Consider the following 22,528-nt stretch of genomic DNA (forward strand, 5'->3'; position numbering starts at 1 on the left):
CTTTTCTATCAACACTACTCGCCACGCCGGAAGCACATAATTGCTGGGTGAGGTTAGTGGGCGTCAGATTGTAGTGGAAGCGAACATGTATGTGTGAATATATATGAATGTAAATGAGGATAAGGCAAGCCCTATGTGTCACGACTCTTTTTCGAACTTCACCATATTGTTGCTCTGGGGAATTTCAGTAGAACGTGTGCACGTTTTGTTGTGTCGTGGCTTCAAGAGAGACAATTATGTCAAGTTTAGTGCAACACGCACCATACTTTCCACAATTCCAGTATGATTTGCGCAACATCACGGAGGCGCAACACAGTCGCTACTTTTGCTTTGCCGGGGTCTCGCACGCAGCGACTTCAAGCGGTATCTTTTAGCAGCACACAAAAACAAAGCGCAACTGCCGAATGGTGCACTAAAGACGATCAGCAGCGTTTGTTGGCTATATAGGATGCTACGGTTGGCTCGGCGGCGCGCTCAGCAGCCAAGCAGCAGCGATACAAGCGAGGAAATGCGGGAGAGTGGGGGAGAGCCTTCGCCTGCTTCGACCACTTGGACGAGACGCAGCGGTTTGGGTTTATCAATGGTTGTGTGGTGCTCGTTGTAGGCTCCGCTGTCAGCTGCCGCAGGATAGCCGCTTGGGTTTGGAGTTAAGTCAGTCAGCTCTTGTGAAATAGTTTGGCATGCAGTCGTGAGTTCGGACGCGGGCGGCATCAATGGCACTGTGTGGTGTTCATTTCTCGCGCTGGGCCGCGTATTTGTCGACCAGTTCGCATCGTTGTTTGCGCCGGCGTTATCAATGCTAGGCCTACTGCAGCCGCCTTCAGCTGGTCGCTTCGCCTCCAGACAAGCCAGCATACCAGCAAGACTAGAAGGATTGCGCCAGCTGGGACCGACCTTGAAGGCTTTTCCTGTCGCACCTGCGCTGTCGCCAAGCGGGGAGATGCGGCTCGCTTGAGCACCTTTTGTTCCCAACCGGTGCGCGTGTGTTAGTGCGTGAGCGCCAGTGCGACCAGTCTCTTGCTTCCTGCCTCACCATGGATCGGGCCAGCCGGGCCATTCGACGGTGAGTGTGCTCGGAAAGGTCCTTTGCACGTTGTCTTCGTCTCGACGTGCTCGTCGAGCGCCCGCGCAACGAGCGTGAATAAGCGCTTTTGCACGCTCGCGTGCCGTGTCGACTCGCTCGACTGGACGCTTGGCAACTGGCGCTGCTGCCAAGTCTGGCCGTGCCGTGCTTGTGCGCCAGTCCGCGTCGGGCAAAAAGGACACCGGCGCGTCGTCGAGCACGATGGTACTACGCCGCGTTTATTCTTGGCCACGATGGTGGCTGGACCGCAGTGCGAAACGACCTGAATGCAAAGGACAACAGCTGCCCGCGTTCATTATATCTGACTCGCTTTGTGACTGGCTGCAAACTAGAGACGTTGAGCAAAACGTTGTCGTTTAACGCGCTTTGTTTACGGTAGCTGCGCTTTCGAGTCGCTCGGGTGTTTGGCACGGAGTCCAAGGGCGCAAGCTCGGGTTAGTTTTAGGCAAGCGCCGCGCGTTTGAGATTCCTATCGGACAAAAATAAAAACGTGTGTTGAAAAACACGTTAAACGTAACGCGAGCAAGTGAATGGGGGCCGCTGCTGGCCGATGTGCGGGTCGCTTCACGTATTTATCTGTTTTAACTTTTTTGCCCAACTTCTCATCCGAAAATAAAGTGAAGCTTTTCAGAACACTTGTAACGCGCGTCTTCTCGTCCATTAGAATGCACCACGGGACGCGCAAACACAGCCGTATCTACATGTCATGTTTGGTAGCTCGCACGCATCGTTAATCGCCTGACGTTACCTATTGATAACTGGTTTCAAAATGTTTGTGCCATTTATCGTGTGATTTCGTCGCGCAAGAACAGTCGCCGTCACTTTAGTGTGAATGTCTTTCACCTCCCACATGTGTGTCGTGTACTTCCCTGTGGGCTCGCGTTTCCGAGTTAACGAGAGGAGAGGCTCACAAGAATGGTGCTCCTCAAGAGGCGTAGAGACAGGGGCAAAATGGGTCTGTTCGATTTGCTAACACCACCTGAACCAGTTCACAAGGTGCTGCATCCTGCCATTCGTTTCAGTAATTGGGCACTCTGAACCACGCTGTTCATTTCAAAGAGTGAAGGGCTGGTTCACGATTTTTCTGCACCCTCCCTACTGTTGGTTCCGACTTGTTGAAGACATACAGGTGGGAAACAGCACACATGCGTAAGTGCCATTGAGAGCCTGCTTATGCGTGCCTTTTTTGTCTGCACAAGCATGCGGTGTAGTTGCGCCTCGGAAGCCAGTCGTACCTCCGTTTCGAGACCTCTCAAACTTGCGCACAAGGCATGCACTAGTTGGACAAAACGCACTGTCTGCACCTCGGCATTCGTTTCGAGTGTCACATTGTGCTGAAATCATGCTGCATATTTTCTCAACTTCTTGTGCTCCACCAGGAACTGGTGCACAGTGGTGCAAGCAAATTGAACGGACCTAATATGGTACTGTGAGTGCGTGTCAAATTACATTCTTGCACTCTCTGGCAAAGTAAGCGCCTGGTGTCGAGACATGGCACAGAGCATGTTCATCCTTTCATGCTTGTGTGCCGATAGGCCCAACTTTTGTCAACCTGCAGTCATAATTGCGATGATTGAAGAAGATTACACGAGGAGGGCAGTGTCTGTTTTGGCCTTTGTGTTGTGCAACAGTACACTGCTGCACTTGTCGTTGGCTGAAACACACCGGTCTGCTGTGCACGACGCGAATTTTGAAACAACAGACACCGCTGTCCTATCGTAATCTTCTGCAGTCGCAATTCTAACTGCAGGCTGACAAAAAATGGGCCTGTAGACGGGTTTACATGAATGCGACAGTAGCACATCACGAGTAATGCGATGCACTTGCATTTACATGTGGCGCATCACCCCTGCTGCAATGGTGGTGGCACATGGTGTCACACATTGAAGGCAAAGCAGTGCTTGCAGGCACTTTCAGCATCATGCCACACTGCAGCTTGGCAAGTGCAGCAGACCCAAAGCAAATAGCATTTCCCATAATTCCCAATGCAATGCGATCATGCTTACATGCACTGTGAAAGTTGGCTTACTCGCAGAAGACAGCACTAAACGACAGGACAAAAAGGGAGACACAGACCACAGCACTGACTAACAACCAAGTGTCTTTAGTCTTTCAGTCAGCATATATATTCTCTACCACTATTGCAAAGCATGAAAAAAGCAACAGAAATTCAGTATGCGCAAGGGTAATAAATTCTAATCGGTGAGATAGGAAGGCTACCTCCTTCGGGAGGAGTGAGATCGAGGGGAGGCTTACACATGCGTCACCACTATTATAGATGTGAAAGGCTGTGTCCCTCTCTTTGTCCTGTCGTTTAGCGTTGTTTTCTGCTCATAATCTTGAACCAACCAGCCCAAATGTGTACTCTTCTACTTGTCTCAATCCACCCCTTTCTGGTGCATTGTGACGTGCTGTCCTAGCACATTAGCCCCATTTACATGGATTGGATGCGATACACTAGAAAGTTGATCCGATGGGCCAGTTGTTCTATTACACGAGCATGAAAGGACGGGCATGCGCTGTGCCATGTCTCGACATCAGGTGCTTGCTTCCTCAGAGGGCGCAAGAATGTAGTTAGACATGCGTTCGCAGATCCTGTACTATTTTGTCCCTGTATGTATATGCATTTAGAAGTGAGCTCAATAATGTGTGAACTGGCAGTGGTATGTCAGGCCAGCAGTTTGGAAGAAATGGCCATGCCACTTGAGTTGAGTGTAGCAGCTGACATACCAAAAGTTTTTGGCTGCAACATGTGCTTATTTTTTTTCTTGCATAATACCTGTTATTTAGTTTGTGCAGCAGAGAATGCATGTACAGAGTGCTGCAAAGCGTCTTTGCTGCCCTTGTGCTAAGAGTGAGGCTTCTGAACAATCAAGGTGCTTGTCACTTTCGTTAGGGCAGTTGCCGTGTCACGTATTGGTCAGTTAGTGAATGCTTCTTCTAACACTTAGAAATTCCCTATACATTTTTGGTGAAAAAGGGAAAATGTAGGTGTCGCCACATCGGTGATACCATGCGAACATTTCTGGAGGAAAAAGGACAATCCTAATGAGCAACACTTTGAGTCTATGTGGGTTGGGAAAGTTTAGAACATTGGAAGGCATTGTCCTAGAACACATCCGTAACTGGATTTGAATGTATTGCCCCTCTATATGTGTGCTGCCTGTGGGCCACTAGGTTGGCAGATCTGTTTTACTGCAAGCTGGAACTGACTCTTCGGGGCTGCCATGCCTTGTAATTGTTGCAGGAGTGGTGCCCGGCTCAAAGCGCTCAATGGGGGTCACGCTGACCTGAACCTGGTCATCTCAGAGCTCCGGGACATCCGCCTTGCCATGAAGTCCTTCCTTACGGCACAGAATGCGGGTGAGTCTGCTGTCAGCTGCCTGCGGTGTCAGTGGATCACGTCACTGCTATCATGTTGTAATCAGCTGTTAGCAGGACACTAGGTGTGTTGTTCTTCACACTGCCAAATTCTGTCAGGTTGACGTTGAGCCAGTCGGAGATGGTGCAGCCGCCCTCTCAGCCTGTCGGAGCTCAGAAAATGCTAAATATGTCAATGTGCAGAAGGATGTCTGGGGCTGGATGTCCTGCTGCAGCGTGCATTTCAATGTCCAGAAAATTCATGTGACAGGTTTGCGTCTCACTGATGCCTTGTATGAATGCTGACAGCCTTCAGTTCTGCAATTGTGACTTGGGCCACAATATCCTAACGATGCCTTTTCTGATGCTATTGCTTTTTGTGTTTTTCATGCTTCGTCAGTGGTCAGAGCAATGCTGCACCCCATGTTTTCAGTTGGGATCAGCTGGTTGTGAACGATAGATATGAATCCGAATGACATAGAATCAAGTAAAAGGCATTGCTAAACATTTGCGGCCCTGTGCTAAAGTCAATTAAGGACTTCCGTCAGACTGTATGAAGGCACTTGATTTTTATTTCAGGTACATGTACAGTTGGCTTTCCAGCTGTTAAAGGGTTTGCCGTGGCTTAAAATAAATTTTCCATATAATATATTGCTCGTGAAAAATAAGGATGTACGAGGTTGGTATGGGGGATGGGGGGGGGGGGGGCAACAAAGTGAATACGTACTTATACATAGTAGCATCTGAAAATGTACAATGTAGTACACTTCAGAGTTGTAAAATAAAGGAACTACATAAATGCAAGTATTCACAATAAAATGTACATCAATGTGAGCACAGTCTGTGTAAAAAGTTACAGGGCATGACATCTTCGAACAACTGGAATATTCTTGCAGCCTGGAATTAAGACTCGCAGCCTAAACTGTTGTCTCCTTCAGAAGCTGCATGCCCAATTTTCAAAATGGTGCACAATATACAGTGTACTGATGAAACTAATGATAATTAAAACATGTCTTCAGACACTTCTGGTTGGGCTTGTGCTGGAAGTTTCAATATTTGGTGAAATGAGTTGAAAGGTTAGGTGTTTGCTCCTGTTTTCAGTACCTCATCATGTAGAGAGTTTACTCTTTCATTGTCATTTTATGTGGTTGTATATCAGGCATACTTTTCAAGCGGTTGGACAGGTGCTTTAAAAAAATATACTTCTGTGGTTTTGCATACCAAAAGCACAACATGATTTATGAGGCATGCTGTAGTGGGGGACTGCTAGATTTTTTTTCACCACCTGGTTTTCCCTAATGTGCACCCAATGCATGGTACACAGGCGTTTCTGCATTTCTCCCCCATCAATATGTGGCCACTGTGGTCAGGATTTGATCCCACTCCCTCTGGCTTAACAGTGCAATGCCAAAGCCATAGTACTATGCCACCACGGTGGGTATAGGTATTTTCCAAGTATGCTAGACAAGATATAAGTGATGGTCTCGTTTCAGGTCTGACATTCCTGTACAGAGCTTTCTCATGAAGTCCACATTCTCTAAGCTTGATAAAGCTCACTTAAAGACTGAAAATTCTTAGTTTGTTCTGCAATTGTGTGCACTGCATTATTCTGAAAATGCCAGAAGTGAGGTGAAAATACATTTTCAATGCACTGACTTAATTGGAACCTCAAGGGGAGTATGCGACCAATGCAATGGTCTGCCATGTTACTGGCTTCAGGCAAGAAATAAGTGAGAACAGAGCTACATCACAGAATGCGCTTCTGGTGAACTTTTCACATTCCCATCATTTTTGTAAAGTTCTGTTAATGCTCTCACGAAGGGTGCTTCCAAGACACTAACACCGGAGCTACAGTAAACTTGCCAGCTGTCCTGAATTTTGTGGGGGTGATCCAGTTTTTGCAATAGTGAAAGTACTGCCTGCCATGAAAAGTGAGTCAGCAGCCGACAGAAATCAGATGCATGTGCGACACATTTTGTTCAGAGCTTAATGATAGGGCAAGTTCCTCCTAAAATTCGATTGCATAAAATAGATTGAAACTACTGTGCACAGAAAAAAAAGCCAAGACAAGCATAGTTACAAGCTAAAAATCAACCCAAATGCCAGTTTCATCACTACTCTCTTCGTGACTTTTTGCCTGCAGTTTTTGTAACCTGGTAAAAAAGTGTTGGCAACATAGATTATGATCATCATTATCATATGCTACTGTTGCCAGGATTTTATTTGCAGAGACAGATTTCCAGTATGCCATTTACATGTATTACATATGTTGTGAGAAGAGGTGGGACTGGGCCTAATACGCTGCCCATTTCTTTCCTTTGTAGACAGCTGCTGGCATGTGGTTTGCACATACCACTGAAAAAAAAATAAAAAGACGGAACTTGCATTAGTGTTGCGCCTTGGGCTGTTAATCGCAAAGTAGTCGTATACAATTGTCTCTTAACATTTAATTACCACTGTGCATATTGTTGCAATGAACGGAGAGCATTTGTGCTTTTTATTTTGCCAGGAAGCAGATTTTAGCCCATGTGTCAGGACAAGAGCTCGTTACTACCTGTTTGTACAGTAAAAACAGTTACGCAGCAAATGCATTTTTTCTTAGGAGTATGTTTTGGTGCATGCTGCTGTTGTGCCGAGTGCAAGCTGCAGTTGTTACGCACCACTGAAAGTCCGTTTTCCCCATTGACATGTCAGGTGCATCGAAGCAGAGTTCCCTGCACTGTCATTTCGTGGTGATGATTACCTTGACTTCTGGAAGCTTCAAAGCAGCAGCCTACTTGCAAACACTGCACAGCTTTGCACATCTGTTTCATTCGAACATAAAAAACTGTGCAGTGATTCCTTCAAGCGTGCATTTACATCAGTCTTTCAGAAGGAGCACTGTTGAGGGGAAAAACTCTTACTTCAAGATAGGACCACAACGGGGCCCATTGTGTTCAGAAGGCTTGCATCAATGTGACTCGTGCGTGTTAAGCCATGCTGTCTGAGGTTATGATTCATCTTTCTAATCTTGCTTATCTCGGGACTGGCAAGCTACTATCTGCATTGTAATACTCTTGAAAGTGGCTATTTTTGTTTCTTGGGTGTCTGTTGCCTCGAAAGGCCCAGATGTCCGCTTGGTTCAGTTCAGTTTATTGTCCTTAAAGACCCCCGGAGGGGGTATTACATAAGGGGTGGGTTTAACATAAGTTCCACATTTGGTACACTTCATAAGTTACATTCAAAGTGATCAATCACACGCTGTAGAAATGAAGGCAGGCAAATGATGCTAACAATGTCAGCAGGAAGGCCGTTCCAGTCTTTAGCTGCTCGAGGAATGAATGAGGCGGAAAAATGAGTGGTTCGGGCACGTGGCCGTGTGACTTGCTGCGGATGACTGGTGCGGTGAGAGATGCGTGCTGCAGGAACGATGTATGGCGCATGATGAAGGGTACTGAAAAAGAACTTGTGATAGAGCTCAAGACTAGCAATGCGTCGGCGATTAGATAGTAATGTTAGTCCGGATTGTGTTTTAAGTGCGGAAATACTGACATCATATGAATATTGTGAGTGAATGAACCTAGTAGCGCGGTTCTGAACAGATTCAAGTGAGGTGATAAGATATGTTTGGTGCGGGCTCCAGATGGCAGATGCATATTCAAGTTGTGCCCGAACAAGAGACTTGTAGGCAAGCAGTTTTACGTTTTGAGGTGCCTGGCGGAGATTACGTTTTAAAAAACCTAGTGTTATAGTGGCATATCAGATGTCATATTCAGTGCACTTGAAGTGCAAGTGTGTTAACACATTTTGCAATTTTATCTAAAAACATTGGTGCATTTTGGATGGAAAAACAAGACACATTCTATTCACTCTAATTTTTTGGTGGTTGCAGCCTTCCTGACTTTTAGCAGAGAGAGCTTTGTACCAGCCTACATGACAAATTCAGTGACAGCTTCTAAAGTTTCATTGACTGTTAAAGACCATGCAGTGATTGTTTGAACCGCTTGTTTACACAAAGGTCTTAAAGCTCTTGCTTCAAGAGATATGACTAGAGTGAGACTTATCATGTTCAGTAGACTTGCATTCATGTGACTTGTACATGTTTGTGGGTCAACTGTGCATCCTGAAATTGTGATTCATCCTTTGAACCTTATGTTTGGACTAAGTGGCTGCTGCTTCTACGGTCATACTGATAGAGTGGTTATATTTGTTCAGTGGCTATCTGTTTACTGAAAAGGCTCAACAGGTAAGCTGTAGGTGCATATGTGGCAGTGCAATCACTGCAGTTTGCTTTTCTTTATGTGGATGACATGCTGTGGGTGACAAACAAGTACACAATAAGCTCACATTGCGTAAAGGTCAACTGCAGCCATGTTCAGACCATGTGAAAAAGCTTAGTTTAAGTGATCATGTATGGAGAAGCCTCCACGCAAAATTGTGCGTTTCAAATGTGAGTGGAGGTGACAAAAAAAAACTAGTGCAGATGTTTTCATTATGAAAACTAAACATCCACCTGTATTGCTTGCTGGAAATGATGGACGTAGAACACTGAGAAACAATGCAGCGCCTGGCCCCGACTTCCGAGATCAGGTGGCACCCGTGGCAAGCTGGAAATCTCGGAGGCCATGTCCCGAGATTTGTTTCACATCCACTTATCACCAGATGCATGCATCATCTGCCTAATCCTATTTAAATGCTGTTTATAAATAAATTAGTGAATTACCAACCATGCAGCTTTAAGATTACCTATATGACGTATGCTATTCATTTAGTAACCAGTTTAAACAAAATGAAATTTCATTGCTATTCAGTTTAAGCAGTGCCCTCCCCAAAAATCACGGACAAGTTAGAGCACAGGACCAGTGCTGTTTTTTTTTTTAATTTTTCAGAAGGCGTACACAAGAGCTGAACAAATGGATAGCTCAGAGAAAACACTAAAAGGAACACTGCTCGCAGATTATAAATGATAAATCACAAGGGTTTGGGATTGCTATTATTGGCCTTTCACTATCTCAGCACAGGCCTCGCACTTCGCCTTTTCCTTGTGTATTCATTCAGTACTGTCAAATTGTTAAGAGCCGCTGATTTGGCGAGACCCCATGAATCTGCAATTCTTTGGTGAATTTTCGGGATGGTCGAGTTATCGGACCCGCCCTTGTGTTGTGGTGGCTTTGACATTGCGCTGCTGAGCCCAAGGTGGCGGGATCAAATAGCGGTTGCGGTAGTCACATTTTGATTGGGTAGAAATGCAAAAACGCCCGTGTGATACCCAACAGGTCAAAATTGATCTGCAATCCCCCACACAGTGCGCCTCATGATCATATTCTTGTTTTGGCACGTAAAACCTCAGAATGAAATACAAAAAAAAAAACTTTTTGAGTTACCATGTCTGTGAAACTACTTAATAAGGCGAGACCATTATATGCCCCGTGAAGCTGAAAATCTGGTGCTGGTGTGAGTATGCTGTGGTCCAGGAAGGCTACTAGCCCATGACCTTTGGTGTTAAGACAAAGTTAAAAATGCAGTGTTTGCATGACCACACCATGGTCCGAAAAGGCTACGGACCCACAACCTTTAGTGTTAATTGAGGCGATGTTAATTCAGGCCAGCATTGGCGTGACCACGCCATGGTCTGAAAAGGCTATGAACCCATGACCATTGGTAAGTGTCGAAACCACAACCTTCAGTGTTAAAGGGACACTGAAGGTGAATATTAAGTGAAGCTAAAGTGTTAGATTAGTGCTTGAGAAACTCTTAAGGTCTAAATACTACTCGAATAGAGCCTTAATAATCGAGAAATTGAAGTAAATGTAGGACATGATTAGAGACTCCTCCGGAATATTCAAGTACCGTATTTACTCGCGTATAACCCGCCCTTGCATATAACCCGCGCCCCTAACTTTGAACCCCATGAAATAAAAAAAAATATCCTCGCGTATAACCCGCACACTTACCCGAAAAAATGAGGACTAGGAAGTTACAACTGAGCAAACAGTCACCATTTTAGTTTTCAAAACAAATATATTTGAAAACGACTGCCGCAACGTTGTCAGTGCTGTCGTTCAATTGTCAATCGTCGCCACTCTCACTGCTGCCGTCTGAGGCTTCATCGCCGCTCTCAAAGACGTAATCATCTTCGGTACCATCTAGGCTGTTGCTTATGGCACACTTCTTGAAACTCTTGCGTACCATGTCGGCCGGGATCATCCCCCATGCATCTACGATCCACTGGCACAGCAGTGCAATATCTGGCCTTCGCACGCGTCCCGTCGGCGTAAGGGCGTAAAGGCCATCGGCCATCCACTGGGCATATAGCCGCTTCACGTGAGCCTTGAAAGGCTTATTGATGCACACGTCGAGTGGTTGGAGCATGGAAGTCATGCCGCCAGGTATTACGACAAGGTCTGTGCCGTTGTCAGCGAGGCGAGCTTTCACCGCGTCAGTGCAGTGGCCTCGGAACGAATCCAGCACCAGCATCGAACGGCGTGCCAACAAGGCACCTGGTCTTTTTTCCCAGATTGCTTGAATCCAGTCAATGACGAGGTCACTGTTCATCCACGAGTTATCTTCCACTCGCACAACAATTCCTGGGGGAAGTGGTGTACTCGGTAGAGTCTTGCGCTTGAATATTACATACGGGCGCAGTTTGGTGCCGTCGGCCAAAGCACACAACATCACTGTGCAGCGCAGCTTGGTGTTGCCGCCAGTCAGCACACTAACAGATTTTGCGCCCTTTTTTTCCAGGGTCGTGTCCATAGGCATCTCGAAATATACTGGCGTTTGGTCAGCATTTCCCAGCTGAGATAGCAAGTAGTTGCGCTCTTTCCTCAGTCCGATGACGTAACGTTGAAAGTTGAGCAGCTTCTCCTCGTAAGCGTCGGGAAGCCGCTGGCACATGGTAGTTCGCCGCCGCATCGAAAATCCATGCCTGGCCATAAAGCGCTGCAGCCATCCGCGGCTCGCATGAAACTCGCGTGGAATGTGCATTTCCCGGGCCAGCTTCAGGGCTTGCATCTGCGCCATCTCTGTAGACACAGCGTGGCCACGACTCCTCTGCTCCTCGATGAATTTTGCAAGCTGCGTCTCGAGGTGAGGGTACGCGCCAGTCTTCGGGCCGCGAAACGCTCGCCTGTCCTTGTTCGCAGCTTCGAGAGAGTCTTTTTTCTTCCGCCAGTCGCGAATGCAAGATTCGTCGACATCGTTCTTTCTCGCAGCAGCTCTGTTGCCGATTTGTTCAGCAGCGGCGACGATCCTGAGTTTCTCCTTCGCCAAGAATGATTGCCGTCGAGACACACTCATGATGCCTAGACAAGGCTGGCGAACTGTGCAAACTGGGCGTACAAGAAACGGCACCTTACTCAAGGCCCATCAACGTCTGAACAAAGCGTATGCAAAGCATGCGAAACGCGTGGCTGGCGTGGGACTAAACAGACTATGGATGTGGATCTGGCTGTGACCTGCGTTGGCCTCTTGTTGGCTGGATGGATGGATCATAGTGGCTTAGCCCTTTGTAACGGTGGTGGCTTGCGCCCCCTAGCCTAGGATTCCCCCCTTTTTTTTCCCCCGTAATTTTGTTTGTATTGTGAACTGTAATTTGTCCCTCTTTTATAGACTCACTCGTCCCTAGCCCCTTTTGCACCAATCTTCCAACCTACTCTTTGTCACCACTACCCTTCTCTCATCCACACGTCCGTCCTCCCCTGCAAATCCCAGGGCACCCTCTATATCTATCGCCGCGTCTTCGGCAATGTCCGGACGAAGTGTTCTGCACCGCAAAACGATATGCTCCATGGTCTCCGCTTCCACGTGGTCTTCTTTCAGTCCATACTGGCCTTCGGTGGTCAAAAGGTTGGTGCAATATTAATATGCACTGCAACACGTTGATGTCGATGGGGATGCGGACTCTGCACGGCAGGCCGCGCGTTGCCGTGAAGCCGACCCGCCGAGCCCCCCTTCTCCGGAATATTCGCGTATTACCCGCACCCCCACTTTTTAAACACATTTTTTCAATTTTTGGTGCGGGTTATATGCGAGTAAATACGGTACTTGCCCAATGACGGAAGCACTCCTCAGTTAAATTCTGGCACTACTACTCAACCACTCATAGCAAACAAAAAAACATCCTTGTATTATCAGAGGAAATAAAATGCTGCTTGTCCAGTTCTATTTCATTTTTAGAAAAAAGAACTGATTCAAATTAACTTCGACAATGACACGTGTGGTTTAAAGGTTTCGTTTTCGCTCCACTCTGCCCATGCTTTCGCGTTTCTGTAGTTTCGTTATCGCTTATTTCTGCACTGATTTTGCTGGCTGGCGAAAATCGCACAAACTGCAAGTAGCAGAGAATTGAACTTCCATGTGTTGTCGCGGGATGCCCATATACATGGCATATGTCAATATGTCAGTTACATGACATATTTGCATGGTGTTTATATTTCAGAAATAGCAGCAATGTACTGTACTGTATCTTGAACTTAAGCTTATCCTGTTCCCTGGAAAGCGCTGTGTATAGTAACAGAGTTTCCTTGCCTGCTCACGTCACCTCCCCCTCTCTTATATGGGAACTGCCTCTTCTCCCTCTCCTTCTCCTCTTCGTCTCCTCTCTACAGTTCTATGTGTCCCCTCTGGCCTCCCACATTAGTAAAGAGAACCACTGTAGTTTCTGCAATGCTTCCGACAGGAGTCACGGATAATTACAGCTGTCAAGCGGCTAATGTGGTGATGGCCAGGGAGCTCTAGAGTTCATTGTGTACATTCGACACGGTGGGGTGAAAATGAGTTTCTCGGGTCGCCTTTCCTATCTTACTCCTCCGGCCTGCCATCTATATGTCATCTATGTGCGACAGCAGCAGCAGTGGGAAAGTCGAAGGAAGAGGCAAACGAAGCTTGGCCTTAATAATTGGTGGGAATTGCACCCATGCCCTTAGGTGTTAATTAAGGCTGGCATTGGCGTGACCATGCCGTGGTCCAAACACTAGTGTGTTATTAATGTGTGAATGCGTGCTATGTCTTCTAAGCCAAGTACGTAAAAAAGAAGACTCCTCATGCGCGTCAAAACATTTCGGTCAAGTAGATAATGACTAAAAAAGCATAGGCATCGCGCGGGGCTCTCAATGCTTTCGCATTCATCCACATAGTGATAACTAAGTTTCCCTTGAATTTTTCATCGCGGAATCAAAAACTGTAGTGATGGAAGGAGCACTGGCTTCTTGTTTGTGCTCAAATGAGCTTATGGTGTCTTTTTCCTTCATCAGTTTAATGTTGCCGCTCATCATATTTTTAGTTTTTGTAGGTGACCACTTTCAATGAACTGTCATTGTCATTGAGTCATGACCCTTGCCCAAAACATGCGAGCATTGTCCTGAATTTTGTGGTGAGAAGGCGTGTCCTGAAGGACTGTACGTATCGTGCGAACTGTGCTGTGCCATCTCAAGTATTCAGTATTCATGCACACCTTGCGATTGCCCTAGAATGTACAGCAGTGCTTTTATTGTATTGTGGGGGCTCCGGCTAATGTGGCCGGTACTGGCTAGCCAAGGTTTAAATGCTGGACACGTGCCTCGTCTTCACTCTGCGATGCATGCAAGGAGGTACTGCGGTGGGTTCGTCCACTCACTGTCAATGCATAGGCAGACAACTCCTGTGAGAGAACCAAAGAAGGGGGTTATTACCTTGTGGTTACAACAAAGGATTCAGGCACTAGTGCACAGTTGAGGGCGAGGGCAGAGAGCTCCTGCGAAGTTTGCTAAAGAGTGCCTGGTTCACCATAAAGGGAAGGAGGCTGCTTTGCTCAGTGGGGAATGTCCCCCTTGCTTCTTCTCCCCCACCTCACTAAGGCCAGATCTTCACAGTATAAATATTTGACCAGCTTGAGCCATTCAAATGACTTGACGATTGTGCTTGCCTCTATCATTGTCATTGGAGTGTTTCTCAAATGACAAAGGGGCCCTTAATATTTCTTAAAAACAGACTTTCCTGAATTCCTTGAAAAGCAGTAGGCACAAAGGAAAATCTTGGTATAGTAGTAACTAACATGACTTCAAAAGGCAGTGCGCAGCTCGGCAGAACTTCAAAATGTAGCCCATCTCGCAATCAGTTGCCTTTATTACATGACATGGTCATACTACTGTCATGACAGGAGCTTCAGAATGGGTGAACAGCTTTTGCACATACCAAGGCTAAACATGATGCATCTCTTTTCATGCATAGTTTCATACAAAAATTACAATATGAAACTCTGGCACTACAATGTCTATGGAAGGTGCAAGCACGGTGGCTCGGTCAGTAGTGAAATGATTGGTATAGTTCACGAGTTTGCCTAAATGTCGCCTGTCTCACTTCAAACGTCTTTGTGTCTTTGCAATTGTATAATTTTCAATGAAATATTGTATTATAACTTCAGCAATTCACAATGATCGTGCAAATTGTTGTATTGCTAATCATTACATTGCTTTGTAGAGAAAAATACGAGCGACTTCGGCGTTGCATTGCCAAGCACAAGGCTGTATGTTTGCACCTGGCCATAGTGGCCTAATTCCCATAGAGGTGGAATGCAAAAGTAATTATATACCATGCAGTGAGTGCACCTGTGACAGCGTCACGACACGTTAAACCGTCGTTTGCCGGCACTTCATTAAAGTTATCCTATCCTATCCTAAAGAACTTCTGGTGGCAAAAATTGATCCAGAGTCCCCTACAACTATAGCATGGTACGTTAAACCCCAGAATTTAATTTCTTTAAAAAAAATAAGATTGCTTGGAAATTTAGAGAGAGATTGAGCATAATAAATAATGGCACAAGAATTTCTGAAGCCCCACACACAGATTGTACAAGTTTGTGTATGACGTACCATTTCCACAGCATTTGAACAATCGCAGAGGCAGAGTTTCCTCTAGTAGTTTGTAAAAAATAGTTATGTAGAAAACTGTCTTAGTCGGTGCTAATAGCTTCCGACAAAATGGCCGTGCAAGCTTAAATAAAGGGAATGTGAACATCCATCAATTCCAGTTTGTGAGTGAGGCCTGCTTAGGGTGTCCTCGAATTTTGCCATCGTCATCCTCGGAGTCTTTGAATTTTGAGTCGGATATACTCTACGAACTTTGTGGAGACGCATTGTTGAGCGCTGGCCCTGGCTTGTTCTTGCAGTGGCCCAGGACATGGTGCTGTGGGCCCAGGCTGACGAGAACAGGATAATTCAGGTGAGAACAGCCTTGAAAGTGTGGGCCAGAAATAGGCTCCCTGTTGTGTCCTGGCTGCTTTTACATCGGCTACATTCTATAGGCTGCAAGCATGCTTAAGTGTGCTAGAAGAGTGAGGGTTTGTGCAAGCTTGTGTACCTGCTGCAGTGCCTTAGTGTTTATGGTGTTTTGGTGCCTAGTGTGAGATGGCTTTGACAGCTTGTAGCTGTAACCTTTTACAATCATGTGTCGGGCCCCTCCCAGCAACATGAGAACACGTCAAAGTGGCAACATGAATGGGACCATTGTACAGAAAACAAGCTACATCTTATTAAACCTGTAATTGGCGAGTGAAAATCATGCAGTCACCAGCATCGGTTCTACAAGGTGATCTTGTGTCGTCTTCGAATTGGACACACACATCAGACGCACAATTTCCTCCTCCGAAAAGAAAACCCGCCAACCTGTGAAAAATGCCTTGAACCTCTTACAGTCATACACATCCTAATAACATGTCCACACATCGACACACTGAGACGGAGGTTTTTACACAGCCTGTATAATTTGCACACCCCATTACACCCTGCCCTATTACTAGTAGCAGATGACCCCCTAGTGCCATTTGCTAACCTGTTCGACTTTTTAGAAAAAACTGGTGATTTACACCAACTATAATGTAATGCAGGTTTACCTACTCTAACGTTGCGTTTCATTTTGTCTTGTGTCTGGCGCAGCATGGCCTTAGTTTCCTTTGTGCCATTAAACCCAAACTACCCAACCAGCCTCCCAGCATTTCAAAACATCAGTTCGAGTCAGATGCCAGCGCATGAGCGATGCGCACTTGTTGGTTTTTCTTTGTGATTGTTGCACCACATTTCTGAAGCTATTTTTAGCTATAGATAATTGTTTTGTAGTGTCTGTGTGCAGGGACAGCACTTTTTGATGGTACACTTGAAGGAACCCATGTACATGGTTGTGTGAGGCACTGAGGATGGTGTCATTTTCTTTGTGCGCATTTTACTGAAACAGCTTGCGTGAGTCTAGGGAATCATAAGCTTATTTTATTTATCCGGACGAGTATGGTATTCCACTTTCAGATGACCAATAAACGTTCTCAGATCAAAGCACTGAAAATGAAAAATATGATGAGGACCCTACAGGAAGCAGTTGGTGTGGTGATCACCCACTGTGTGATGCAGGCTGGACGCTGCAAACTGTACGAGATCACTGGGAATTGAAACATTTTTCTGAAATAAACAAAATACATGTTAGCTCACTGAAGACCTATTCCTGCACGGTATCATAAACTTGAAAATACCATACTTACTTGCATAATGATCACACTGTTCTGTAAAAAAAATTAACGCAAATTCAGGGGTGAGATCACACATGGGTTAAATTTCCCGCGAAAAGAAAACATTTTTTTTTTCATACCACGTTTGCTGCGGGATGACAACAGGCCAACAAATAGCGGCTGCCGCTGTAACAGTGCGGCACACCAAAGCAAAAATGGCGGCCGGCAGAGCAAGCAGAATGCGCCAAACACGATTTTTGTTCTTCTCATGAGTAAATTACGCTCATTGGAAGTTTCTTACGTATCAGTAATCAGTAACATCCTTGCTATCGGCAAGTTTGCAACAATAAGGTAGCTATCACCACTTTGAGGGACAGAAACAGAGATGGGCCCACTTAGCTACCAGTGACGTAGAAACACAAGGCGGGCACGCTGCGGAAACTGCAGCATTTGTCTTTACTAGTGTTTTAATACTAGTAAAGCTTAGCTTCCGCTAAGGGTGTGCGACTTTCTTAGCTGTGTTGCAAGTGTCGGCATAGTAATAGGGTACACTTCTAACGTATCAGTGTAAATGGGGCCACTATCGTTGCTGCTCGTGATTTGTTGCGTGCCCACGAGTGCAGACGAGAATAATCGAAAGGCACCTTTTTTGTTGTTGACCACAACCATTAAAATGCCTACAAGTAATAATAAAGCCAAGGCAAGTTTGGCTGTAGCTTTTTTTTTCATGGACGTGTGGAAAGTTATGAAAGGAATGAAATGGGGCATCTGCTTAAGAATGTTTGGTGCATTCAGACCGCTTGGTATGTCTTGAAGATTCGTTCGCGTAGCATTCGACAGATGCTAAGTGCGATCATCATTAGCTAGACTTGGCACACGACAAATCGCTGTGGCAAGTTAGGGATGCGATCATTACACGGGAAAGGGAAAAAATCGTTATTTTGACAAAATTCAGGGATACGATCATTACACGAGTGTGATCATTATGCAAGTAAATACGGTAATTTTAATCTGAAGTTGGCTGATATTTGTCGTGTGCATTGTCGTGCCTTTCACTTGGCTGTTCTTTGTTTTCGGTAAAAAGTTCATCTGCTAACTTGCAATGCAAAGGGGATGATTCGCATATATATATATCTTTTTTGCCTTGATTCATGCAGGACGTGATGGCGCAGTTGGCAGAACTGAATGCTCTCTGGACGGACATCCAGAAGGATTTTGTGGGTGAGTGACATTTAGTCGATCACCAGCTACTTTCGAGGGAGTGTACCCACCTGCTTGATGTGCCCACATAAGTTGTGCCGGCACTGTTTAGAAAATCTTTAACATGTTTAATGTTTTAGCTTAGAATTGTTACTCAATAGGGAGGCTTTTAGAACAAGGATCTACAGCTGAAGGTACCCCAACAGGCAACCGCTTTGTGTTCACGGTCTGCCCTGTTAAAAAGTATACCTGAGAGTTTATTTTCAATGAGGAGACGTGACGTTTATTATTTTCGATGAGAAGATGTTGAGACGACACAAAGCTGGTTTGGGGCACCCACATTACTTTTGAAATTTACCATAGGGGCGTGCGAAAACCAAGACCCAAAGATGCTGTTTATGGTCTGCGCATGTGCTGTGAGGCACTAATCCATAGGTGCCCCCTATCTTTGGGTGCCCCTATTTTAAAACAGTGTATTGTACACATTTTAAATGGCACTTTTGAACACTCCTCAAGTTTGGTGGGCAGCCAGGAAGTTGAACTGTTTGTTCTTCTTTAAGGCGGGACACTGCTTCATGTAATCGAAAATTGGTCCAGGTTGGTGTAGAGCATTTATTTTTGCATAATAGGATGCCTGTATCATCCTTGATCAATTCAGCCTTTGCCATAATCACCATAATGATCTCGTGAAATGTTTTTCTACATTTTATCAAAACAGAATTCCTGATGGTATTGCAGTTTTGGAGTGACGATATCTCTGGTTCTACTTGTCCTATCGCAATAATTTTTTCCCAGTAAGGTAGATAAGAGAGCGAAGCAGGCCTAAAATAATGAGACTGCCCTTTCACTTAGTGCCAGCTGTTTAAGCTATTGCTTGGCTTATGCCGACATATCCGAACATTCTCGATTGTCGAAGATTTCATGCGTTGTCTCTGTCGTTGCTAAACATGGTATAATTGCATTTCATGCGTGATGCAACAGTGTTGTACATTCTAGAATGTATGTGAGCGCTTGCACTTACACTGGAATGTACACCAAATCGTGTATAAATAGCTGATGCCACCTTATCTGTGGATCAGATTTCGATGATCGACGTATGGGCTCATCACTATTGTTCTGCCTGAGTATAACTTGTTCATACCTGCCAACTCTTCTGAACTTTCGTTAAAGTTTACGAATTTCGAGCATTCTTACAATTTTACGAATCTTTCTTGAAAGTTGAAAACATTGAAAACATTGAAAAACATTGTATTTGCAAAAAAAAAAAAGAAACTTGAAATTGTAGTAGAACTACACCCTGGTACCTCGTGCCACCACGCGAGGCCAATACGTATGCATGGTATCATCAGCAGCTGCAAAGTTATAGTGACTTCTCTCTTCTACTAGGGTGGTCACGAAACCATATCCAAAGCTCGATAGTGCCGATGGTGCCTTTAGTGTCTCTGCAAACCTGTTGCCATGCTGTTGCCTTTGTTTGCGCTGGTGCGTGGGTTTGGACTTCAGTCAGCTTCAGTCACTGCAGTGTTGGCCTCGCCTTTTGTGTGACTAGCTGCTGTGTCGGACGCAGTGCGACTCCGGCCTGTAGCGGCTTGGTACCCGAAATCTTGGAAGCCCCGACAGTACTTCCAAGTGTTTTTGAAATCATACACAGCAGAATTTCTATGCTTCGCGCTGTCGAAGAAAGGAGAGACGTTCGGATTCTGCACGATGTGTGCCTGTGATGTGAACATCTCGCATGGCGGCAAGTCTGACATCAAGGTCCACAATGCTTTGACAAAGCATCAGAGATACGTGGGAGCCGCAGACAGCCAGTCAAGCCTAGAAAGTTTTGTAAGCAGTGACAACGACCTCGGTATGATTCGTGCAGAGTGCCTCTTCATGGCATTTTTAGTTGAACATAACATCCCACTGAGTGTCAGCGATCATGCCAGACCGCATTTCCGGAAGATGTTCCCCAAGTGCGAAGAAGCGAAACGTTATGCCTGTGGACGAACAACAACAATGTCAATTGATCGGGAAATGGCCACTAGTGCAGACACTCCTTTGCTGGATGCCCTAAAGAAATATTTTCGATCACTGATAACAAGAGGGGTACGCAGCTTTACCGTATTTGTTGCGCCATATTTCGTTTAAGAAATGAGTTGAGTCGAAAGCCGCCTTCTTTGCCACGGGACAATCCGAGGGGAAGCGACAAATCACAAGATTGCAAATCTGGTTCTGGACGAGACGAAGCCTAGGAGTTTGCCTGTTGGAAACCTGTTGGCTGTGTTCGAACAATGCCAGTGTCATGATCGCCAAGGAAAACAGTGTTTCTACTGCATTGAGAGAGACTCAACCAGGTTTGATAGGGGTTGGTTGGCCATGTCATCTCATCAACTTGGCCGTGAGCTTCATGTCTTCCTGTAGGTTAAGTTGATGAGGCTTTGGTTGATATAATTTTTTTTTACCTAGAGAAAAGTTTGAAATGGAAAAAATCGGCTTAGAGTTCCAAAAGATGCATGACGCCGAGGTCAGAAAGATGTTCAAGCATTTGCCAATACGTTGGCTGTCGTTGTGAAAGTGTTTGAAGAGGCTGCCCGACTAGTGGAAACCACTACCACGGCCACTGGATGAAAAAGAAAAGGTGCGACCTGCCACGTCAGGTGGGCTGCAATGGGAGCGAATGTCTCAGCCGTAGTTGCATTCTCGGCCGCTTGGCTGGGCCGAACTGCTCTAGCTCTCAATGGGACGCGTCGGTTTTCATGGGCGACGGCGTTCGAAGCGCGTTCCCTGCACCTTTTCTATGCCGATCCCGGACAACAGACCTCGACTGGTAGCGCCACAGCGCATGACATCGTTTGCGATGCATACGGCAGGCCGCACCTTTCTTTTTTATCCAGTGGCCGTGCCACTACTCAGCATTTTTTTATCTGAAACAAAGCAGTGCAACAAGCAGAGCTTGTTTTTGGAGTCGTACCGAATTCCGAAGACTTCCTCACAAACCCCCAAGAAGCCTGCACTGACCCCAAAGTCTGCTACAGTGAAATCTCGGTACAACGAACTTCAGGGGACCGCGGGAAAATGTTCGTTATTCTGAAAGGTCGTTATAGTGAAAGCCCAAAAATTAGCCATAACAATAGCATTTCAGTAACGCAAGCGTCCTACCTTTGAAACGGTACCTCCTTGAACTCGTTTCTCACACAATGCACACGTGATCGTCAGACAAGGCACATTTATTTGAAATAGTCCGTGATCGTCTTCTGACGGGTGCAGCACAGACTCTGCAGCACGAACGATTCCAGACCGTCCGCATTCTTATGCACGCCTTCGGCCGCTGTGCCGCTTTTGGCTATAAATATGCGGAGTTTTCGCAAGCAGTCCAACGCATCTGTGGCCGACACGGACTCGTCGCGGTCTTCGGGTGCTGCCGTAACGTGCAGCAAGATTCTTGCTGGTGCTTAAAGATTTTCTCCTTATCTTTGAGAATCGTGGCGATCGTCGACCGCACCACTCCACGTTCTTTAGCCACGACGGTTTGTTTCTTCCCGTCTTCTATCTCGCGAAAAATCTCTACTCTCTCGCTCAAAGAAAACTGCTTTCGCTTCTTCGCCGTGCTTAGGGTTGTTGAGCTCATGGCAACGCGAACGCCGGCACGCACTTCTAACACAATAATATAACCAGAAGAAAAACAAGATGGACAGGCCTGATACGGGTGACAGCGCGCGAACAACTGAGAAAACAAGCAAGAAAAACGTGATGCGTCGTCACCTCCGCAACAGGAAAAAAAAAAAGAAAAGGCCCACTTCAGCGTTAATTCCTACTTTTTTTTTTCTTCTGCCGCACCGTCTCAGGTTTTACGAGCCCATGCTCCCCGCCTCTCCACTCACAAAACCTGGTGCATCGTTGCCTCCGCAACGGAGAAGGAAAAGAAAAAAAAAAGTCTCCGCCCGCATCTTTCTCCTTCCGCGCCATCTCAGGTTTTTGCGGGAAGCAAGTTGCAAGGCGGCCCGCTCTTCGCGCTGCGTCGTCTGCTAGCTTAGAGCTCCGACTGCCGTGACGGATACACGGAAATCTAAGAATCCTCGCATTTCGGGATATCAGTTCGTAGTACTGCGGTGTTGTTAAGATGACACGGAAATTAAATAACGATCGTTATTCTGAAATGTTCGTTATTCTGAAGTTCGTAGTAGTGAAATATTTTTACATTGAAACTATAAGCAGTCGGCACGGGATTTCATAAAAGTTCGTTAATCTGAAATGTTCGTTAATGTGGTGTTCGTTGTAACGGGGTTTGACTGTATACATATTCACAACACTGCTGCAGGCCTCTGGAAAAAAAGCACCGACGGTGATGAACTCCTGCTAAAGAGAAAAGGAGCTCATTCTGGACTTCAAGCAAAAAATAACAAACCTCATACCAAGGATTCTGGGGAAGCCAGCCATGTGACCCGTGA

At 45.9% G+C, this 22,528-nt stretch overlaps 1 protein-coding gene across 1 annotated transcript in view; it reads left to right on the forward strand.

Annotated features, from left to right (window-relative positions):
• The first annotated feature begins 480 nt into the window (after nt 1-480).
• LOC135897501 (uncharacterized) overlaps nt 481-22,528 on the forward strand; it is a 57,002-nt gene continuing 34,954 nt past the window's right edge. Inside the window, exons 1-4 of the mRNA XM_065426143.2 lie at nt 481-1,063; nt 4,332-4,447; nt 15,570-15,622; nt 18,053-18,116. Of these exons, the coding sequence (XP_065282215.2) occupies nt 1,035-1,063; nt 4,332-4,447; nt 15,570-15,622; nt 18,053-18,116 (262 nt within the window). The 5' untranslated portion in view covers nt 481-1,034. The remainder of the gene's footprint in view (nt 1,064-4,331; nt 4,448-15,569; nt 15,623-18,052; nt 18,117-22,528) is intronic.

This window comes from Dermacentor albipictus, chromosome 9 (genome assembly GCF_038994185.2).
Source record: "Dermacentor albipictus isolate Rhodes 1998 colony chromosome 9, USDA_Dalb.pri_finalv2, whole genome shotgun sequence".
In the NCBI taxonomy this organism is placed as follows: Eukaryota; Metazoa; Arthropoda; class Arachnida; order Ixodida; family Ixodidae; genus Dermacentor; species Dermacentor albipictus.